Below are 8400 nucleotides of genomic sequence, written 5' to 3'. Positions count from 1 at the left end.
TATACTTTACCTTCCTATTACTTTATTGATATATTGGACAGAAAAACATAAAAACCACATTCATAGTTGATTTCCCTCAGCAACGGTTTGCTCCAAATGTTGCTTTGAAATGCAGATGATGAGAAGAATGAGTTGACTGCACGACAGCGCAGAACTCTGCAGAAGAGTTGAACAAGGGCCAGGACTCTTGCTCACAGGTTCTAACAGCAGTGACCGATGCAGAGCGCCGACGGAACCCAGCACCACATCTGCACGGCTGCGCCTGGTTGGCTGCGGAGCAGGAGGTCAACGGGGAGCTGCAGGCGGAAGAACGAGTCTTCACATCAAAAGGGGTTAGTTCCCCATCACGACACACCTGACGAAGAGGACAACTCGTCAAAATCCAGACTGGAGTACAAGGACCAGGAGGAGAAAAGGGGGTTTCCAGTCACGATTGTAAACAGGTGGGTTCATGATGGTGTCCACCTCGCACTGTACACAGAGGATGCAGCATCTGGGTTGCCATGGTAACGCAGAAGTACTGAATGTGTGGTTGCTGGACGCTGGGTCTTGCGTCAACATGTCATGCTGGTGAGAACAGAAGGCACTGCGGTGTCTGATTGGCAGAGATCAGTCTGAGCCCTCTCTGACAGCTGAGGGGGGAGGGGGCAACCCTTTTCCCTCCACCCCCCACCCCCCCCACTCACTCAGCTTTATCTTTCCTCTTGGGGGTGAACGGAACTTTGCTGGCTACCGTTGAGCTCACACTTGAGACGCCTCCGGCCACAGCAGACACCCCCCCCTTCACCAGTCCCACCCCCACCGAGGGAACGGTGGTCACCGCCGACTTGGTGATCTCCAAGCTCTTGCCGCCCACCCAGGCCACACCGCCCACTGCAGCACCGACAACACCCTTGGTGACGCTGAAGAGGCCCCCGGTGACTCGCCACATCATGCTGGGGGGCGGAGCTTCATGATCTTTGCCAGAGTCTGCAGACAGAAAAGCCAGCAGAGGAGTTAACCCTTTAACTCCAGAGCCGTCACTGGAGACAGAAAATAACGCACAATCTCTGAATTTCCATAACTCTTTTACCCTTCATGCAAATAACGTAACTGGACTGATATACAATACTTTACTACAGCACAGAATCAGCCCAAAGCAGCTTCTCCTTTTCAGAATCCGCTGGATTTACATTAATCGCTTAAATAGTCCAAGTGTTGCTGTAGATCAAAGATTGTGCATTTGACAAAATCCCCCAATATCAAAAACATAAAACTTCTTGATGCCTAAATTTATTTCCAATGTTTAAAACAAAGAAGTTGGATTAATTTTACCATCAATTGGCAGAAAGATTAAAGCTCCTCACTACTGAGAGAGAAATGTACAGTTCATGGCACCCAGGAAAATCCACTTCACAGAGCTGCTTTTCAGTTGGATGGACTTTCCGGAAGAGATTTTCTGTTTTTTGTCTCCTCACCTGACGATGACGGTCTTTTGGTGGGAAGTGTTTCAGATACCTTCAATGTTTTTCCTTTTTGATTTCTAAAAGCAAAATCTGGATTTCCTTTACAGGATGAGCCTGAAGGAAGATGCTGATTCCGTTTGAAATATCACAACAGAACCTCCTATAGCTACTGGAAAACCTCTTCCTGTTCCAACATGGATGCATAGCAAAAAAAAGGTCCACGAAGAACTGGACCAGACTACACAGAGTCCTGATGTAACCGGGACGGCCTTTATCTTAGTTTATAATAGCACAAAATCTGTTCAAGTGTTGCCATACCTGAGGGATCTCCAACAAACTGCTGCATTACACTCCTAGTCATAGCCCCTCCTTCCTGTCTTCTTCTTCTTCTTCTTTTATGTATATTCTTCTTCTTCTTATATATTTTCCAAAAGCCACTGTTCCCCACCCCTCCTGTCAGAGAGGTGGGTGCCATCATCCTAAAATCATTTTATTATCCCAATCCATCCTATTGTTTATTGCCCTTTTTGGTTTTAAATTGTATTTGTATAACCACAGCCATATGTGTTTCTGACTTGTGATGTGATGATTAAAAGGGATTGATGGTTTAGGAGAGATATGTTGGGGATTAACTGTTAAAACTTAAATTTTGGTTTCTTTTGTTTGTATAGGAACTGGAGTGGGCGGGATCACAGTGTATTGTTTTTCTGTTTGTTTGTTACCAGAATAAAGGGAGGCTTCTCTCCACCGTGTCACACCATAATATTAACCAGCACAACGCAGAAAGTGACCGGTTACACTGACCTTAACCTGACAGAAGACCATTTGGTAAGAATCATTTCTGAACATTGAGGTCTTCAGTCTGAGACCAAGATGGACCTTTCCCTGCTTTAAACTGCAATTTGCTCAAACTGCCACCATCACAGGAGTGTTCTGACCAGTGACGTGTGTACCCTGCAAAATATAGCTGAAAAATACATACATTTCATACAATTAATGTACTATTTTTATTAAACGTAAAAAAAAATAATATTTTTAGACATGCCTATTCTAGTATTATTTTTTTCTGTAAGGGTTTTTAATGTTTCTTTGGTAAAACAAACAAAAAAGTTTAAAAGCGAATTTCCTGTTGAAATAAAGGAGAAAGAGGCAGGTGAGGCACCGGCCAACCGTGCCCCCCCCCCTGCACTGCACATACTGACTGCAGCTGCAGCTGACACATGCGCTTTACTGTTTCGGTCTTTGTATCGTCATTAGAGATGCTTCGTTTTTAATGTCTTCATTTGCTTATATCTGGCTAACTGACGGTCTTTTTTTATCCTCTAAAAATGTGCTTTACAAATGCACATGGTGAGGCAGAGAGCCCTGCTGATCCCAGACTCCCACGGCTAAAGAATAAGAGAATTAGTGGTAGCAAGTCCAGTGCAGCCGTCCAGTTCTTCTTTGATATTGTTTAGCATCGTTTTCTAAATGGAGGATTCGACTCAGGAAGTAGGGGAGACACGTCTCTTTAAAACTGAAGAGAGAAAAGGAAACCTTCTACAAACAGGTTATCCGTGTGTTTCTCCAAGAGTTGAGCACGGACTTCATTCAGAAGTCAAAGTAAGTCAACAATAATTTTGGTCTTTTTTTCCCTCCTTTGTAAATGGAAAAAAATTTTGAAATTACATTTTAGGTTGTGTTCAGACTGGACACATTCTGTTCAGTTTAAGTGAATTCAGTCTGAAAACCCCCCAAGTGGCCCCTGGTCTGGGACCAGAAACAGCTCTGAAACCCATCCTCTGAGGTGGTCTCGGTTTGTTTCCAAAGGGACTGAGCTTCGGTTCGCTGTGAGATTCCTCAGTCTGAATCCAAACCATCCTCGGAGCGGAACAACTGGACCAAAGCGGCCACCATAGCCGGTGGTCACGTGACCAAAACAGAGAATGTAGCAACTGATTAGCCGCGGACAAATGTAAAGAAACGATTATCGTCTAACACCAGAAAAAGGGTCCAACTGTTTAATGTTAAATTTATTTTAACAACTGAAAACGCTTCTTTCATGCTTTTCTGTGTGTCGTTACGCGGCACACGCCCAACAGAGGCTGCTGTGACGTCATCCTAAAAGCTACCATGTAGTTTCCTTAGAGTTCACGCAAAAACAATGCCCTAAAACCACAATGATGGAACAGGAACTCATTCAAATGTGGTCGGTTGAAGGCAGCTTCATTAAAACAACTTTTACCTGACAATCTCTATGTCATAAACACTTATCAGTGTACCTGCTTAGCCGTCTTCTTGCCAATAACCGCCCTGCTGCATGACTCAAAAGCAGTAAAAAGTGCTGAGCCTGACGTTGATACAGACGTCTAAAATTGGCCAACTAAAATCTAAAGTTTGAATGAACTAAACCGGACAAGGACTACAAAGCGCAGGACTTCCATCATTTCTGTCTCTAGTAGCTCCTAGGCTAAAAAGGATAGGCTGCTTGACGGCAGTCTGAAAACAAAACCAGACACAAGATTCAGAGCTCGATACGGGCCAAATTAAGCGGACTGGGTCTGGAACAAACAGTTTTCCCAGTTTGAACACACTTTAACTGTTGCCAATCAAACGGTGAATAAGCTTCTCTATAGGGTTCATTAGTTTGTTAATCTGACTGATGACGTCAGTGCCTCACCAGGCGTGAACCTCACCGCACGTCCCTGCTTCTGACCCACATCTGTGATGGAGTGGGGTCTGAATCAGCTCAGAGCTTAGACACAGAAAACACATAACCAGCTGAGACCTTCTGGAAGGGTAAGTGCAGTTTGCAGCGTATTCCCCGCTGGCATTTGGACCCCTCCCCGGGTGCTCCTCTTACCCTCAGGAGGCTGGCTGTGGCCATGCTCTGCTTCGTCTGAGGCAAGGCTGGTCCCCGGTTGGGGCTCCACGTTGATGCTGTTGACGTCCTGAAAAGCAGGAAAGTTCCACACGATCATCTCTCTGAACACACACCAACAGCGTTTAAAAATACACCACAAAACTAAGAGCCTTGGTTTTTGTCCAAAGGCGAGCTGTTGGGGATCCTCCACTGTGGGGGTTGTTATCCCCCACCCCCAGCTCCGTGACTATCAGAGCAACAGTGTTTCCAAAACACTAAGAGGTTTGATTTGACACAAAGCAGGACCTAAAGGTGGGTTCTAATTGAATGGATTCATCTAATTTGGAAGGAGTTTTTCCTGAAAGGGCCTTTCTTGCACCTCTGCTGCCCCCCCAGAGGGTCCCCTCCATGTTGAACGGACACTAGGGGTGTAACGATACACGTAGTTGAACCGAACCGTTTCGGTTCAGGTCACTTCTGTACCGTTTCGGTTAGGGATGGCCCGTTTGACATGAAGCCTCGGCGAGCGTTTCACCTTCATGAAACAGAGTGGTTGGGGGGCGTGTGTCAACTAGCGTAGATCACATGGTTGATGACGAATGAAGCGCCAAATGCTTCATTTGGTCAAACCACAGTTCTGATGTCACCTGTGTTTGAACAGTTGGGCGCGCTATTCTCTAGAAGTACAAATGAATCCTGAACGTTTCCCGACCAGTTCTATTGTTTCCCTGTATTGGAATCAGCGTCAGTTCATTGCACTTAACTATGGTTCCTGGTAAAAGACGTACTGTGGCTCAGGATAGTTTCTACTCAGTTTCCCAAAAAAAAAAAATACACTATGAACGTTGAGTATGAAAAAAAAATACTTCAATGAATTTCCAATGGCAATCAGTACTAGTAGAGATAGCTCAGTGAAAAAGTCAATGTTTTTTTTTTTTGCTTTGCGTTAATTTCTTCATGTATGTGGGTTTTGCTGTGTCAAGCACTTCTCACAGAAAACATCACGTTGTGTTGTTTTGCGTTAATCATCATTAACAACATTGCTTTGTTTTTTCATTGTCATTTCCACATTGAAATGTTACTAGGAGCTCAGTTGAAGCATAAGATCTACATCCAGTTCGCCACCAGATGCTGCTGTTCTGTGTGGTTTCAAAGCCCTGAATGGTTGGTTCATTTTTCCAGCACAATAACATGAACCCCAAGGGAAGCTTCATGGGGCTTCTATTCCCATCCCTAGTTTCGGTACATTTTTTCTATTTTTATCCACATTGGAACGACCCAACTGCTTTGTCATTCGTAGCGGGGAAACCAGAGGAGAGCTGCTAATTAGCTAGCTGCGTTGAACTAATGGTGGAACTAATGTTAGCTGTGAGTTTCCTTCGAGACGCTATTAGGTGACGGACAGTAAGAATGTGAACATATGGTTAATGCAGACGCCAGGCCAGAGATGAGGACCCCCCCATCTCCTTACACTCTCCTGTGTGGGGGGAACACTTTGGCTTTGTTGTCAGCATCCATGAAGGAAAAAGACAGTTGGATAAGTCAAATGCTGTGTGTTGACATTGTTACACAAAGATAGTGTATGCCACAGAAAGACATCTAATCTGTTAACAAACTCAAAACAGCATCACCGACTGGAACAATCGGGTCTACGAGAAAATACATGTGCAAATTCAAATGTTTTTTTCAGGCCAGTGTTAAGTATCTAAAGTTTTATGTTCCTGGCAGCTAATCATTTTTATTAAGCAGATCACCGACATTGGTCAATTTTATTTATTGTTATGTAAAACCAATTAATGCATGGTGGCTGGGTAGCTCGGTTGGTAAGGTGGGAGGCTACCACGCAGGAAACCAGGAGGGGAATGAGCAATGGTACTAGGGGCAATTACCACATCAATGGTGAGCAATTAACATCACCCAGTGGGGGCCCGTAGGCAAGACCCTTAACGCTACCGCCTCCCAAGCGCAGTTCGGCTGCAGCTCACCACTCCCCAAGGGGATGGGTCTAACGCGGAAACAAATTTCCCTTCGTGGGACAAATACAGTGTAATAAAATAAAATAAAAAATAAAATAAAATTTTGTAAGTAATTTTTTTCTGCCTTAGTTTTTTGTACCGAAAATAGATAGAAAGATAAATCTTTATTAATCTCCCAAGGGAGAAATTCAGGTGTCCAGCATTAAAACACACACAAACAAATACAATAAATAACAATAAAATAATAGTTCATAAAATAGAAGTTCATATCAGACAGATTTGTTAAACAGCAGTACTGAACCGAAATGTACCGAGCCGAGTCCTATGAAATTCTGAACCAAACCGAACTGAGATTTTAGCGCATCGTTACACAACTAACTAATGGATACGTTTTGATGTTTAGGCAAACTTTCAGATGAATTATGTCAAACATGTCTTTAGGTGCCTGACTCAGAATGACTGTCCAGTTGCCATGACAACCCTGTGCCGCTTAATGGCAACTTAGATGAGAATCAGCGCAGACGTCAAACCAACGGTGAAGGTCTAGTAATGGCGGCTGAGGTCAGACACCTGAGTGTGACCATGGTTCCTGAGGGAGGATTTATCCTAACTTATCAGCAGAAACCATCGCAGAGACTTTGGTCCTATTTTGAAAGTCTTCACTTTGCCACAGGCTGAACTTTAACACAGAAACAAGCAGGAAGTGGACAGAAAATTAACCTTAAGTATCTGTTTTCATCAAACTTAAGCAGAGCTAAACCCTTTAAACGTTTCTGCAGCTGAATATGAACCTGAATACAAGCTGGCTGGACTGGCCCGCTCATGATCTCCCTCCAGTTTCAGTGTTTGGATTGAAGTTTGGGGGGGGTCATCGGGTTGGTCTCTGCAAGTATCCAGCCCTGGTCTGACATTCAAGACCCCCCAGCTGGATCTGCACACCTAAGACTCTGGAGGTTTAGAGAAAAGCGTTCATAGAAAGGTGTCATCACAGCAGCACTTGTTATTGTCTCAGGGCCTCATACAGATGAACTTTTTCTTTTTTCTTTTTTTTTTTTGGGGGGGGGGGGGGGGGGGGCAGAATGAGGGGATGTCTTATTTCTACGAAAACACTGACTCAGATCTGGACTCTGTCATGAGAAAACGGCCAGAAATGTTTTGACCCTCTGGGCAGCAGAATCCTGCTTACTGGTTCCCTCCTTCTTGCTGCTGGGGCTGCAAGCGGGTTGCCCCCTCCTGCAGGCGGTTCCCGCCCCAAAAGCCCAAACTCTGGCTTAGTTTGACCACACACCAGAAGAGAAGATCTGTGACAGAGAGGACAGGTGGTGCACGTGGTGCACATGCGCACAAACTGCCTGTTCTTCTGAAGGGAGATGTGGCAGCATCCCATGTCACAGGAAAGGAAGAACATTCTGCCGTCCGGTTCCGGTTCTGTCGATGCAGAATCCGCGGGTCAGCACGTGCAGGTCAAACCATCAAGTCCTTTTCAGTCCTTCTGCTCCAAACTGAAGGTTCATTCAGAACCGGTTCTGTTTGCTTCCAAAATAAATGGAAGAATTTCCCAGAAAGCACTGCTCTGAGTTTAGACTCATGAGGATCTGTGTGCTTCTTTCAGCAAGTTTCAAGATGGAGGTTGTGATCTGCTGATCCCGTAGTGAGTAAACATCAGCAGGACCTGAGAGTTCCTCCTGCAGACTTTACCGGACCGGAGCCACATCACCGCGGTTTACGGACTTTCGAACACTTTCCACGCGCGGCCAAAGGCTGCGGGGCTCTAGTTCTCCTGAAGCGACCCCCCACCAGCCCGGTGTGAACGTAGAAAGCCCCCTGAGCGGACGCGCGCTCAGAACCGGGTCACCTGGCGGAGACCCGCTCGGGGCGCAGACCGCGATGGTCCCACCGATGCACGCGCCCAAAACCTGCCTCCACAGATGCCAACACCCCCACGGAGCGCTCACCTTCACCATCGTTCCCGTGGACACCTGGATATGGAAGCGGAAGCGTCAGACTCGAACCCTGCTCCCGGGTTCGGGGGTGCAGCCGTCAGCTCCAGCGCCTCCTCTCCTCCGCTGCTTTTCTGCCTGCAGGCTCTGCCGACGTGGCGCTCTCCACGCACGCACGCACGCACGCACTTCACGCT

At 45.9% G+C, this 8400-nt stretch overlaps 1 protein-coding gene across 1 annotated transcript; it reads right to left on the bottom strand.

The window, feature by feature from the left end:
* Positions 1–8400, bottom strand: LOC105358864 (transmembrane protein 263). The gene is made up of 3 exons (XM_023954690.1): positions 8219–8400; positions 4288–4375; positions 1–969 (listed from the first exon to the last, which is right to left on the bottom strand). The coding sequence occupies exons 1-3, from the start codon at positions 8225–8227 to the stop codon at positions 683–685; spliced, it is 384 nt and encodes a 127-aa protein (XP_023810458.1). The 5' UTR covers positions 8228–8400; the 3' UTR covers positions 1–682.

Source organism: Oryzias latipes, chromosome 5 (assembly GCF_002234675.1).
Source record: "Oryzias latipes chromosome 5, ASM223467v1".
NCBI lineage: Eukaryota > Metazoa > Chordata > Actinopteri > Beloniformes > Adrianichthyidae > Oryzias > Oryzias latipes.
The sequence above is the reverse complement of the archived record's forward strand: the minus strand, read 5'-3'. Positions and strand labels throughout refer to the sequence as shown.

Coding starts and splice junctions, on each gene's coding strand:
- LOC105358864 (XM_023954690.1), bottom strand. Junction 970..4,287: donor CCACAGCCAGCCTCCTGAGG/GTAAGAGGAGCA, acceptor TTCTGTCTGCAG/ACTCTGGCAAAGATCATGAA.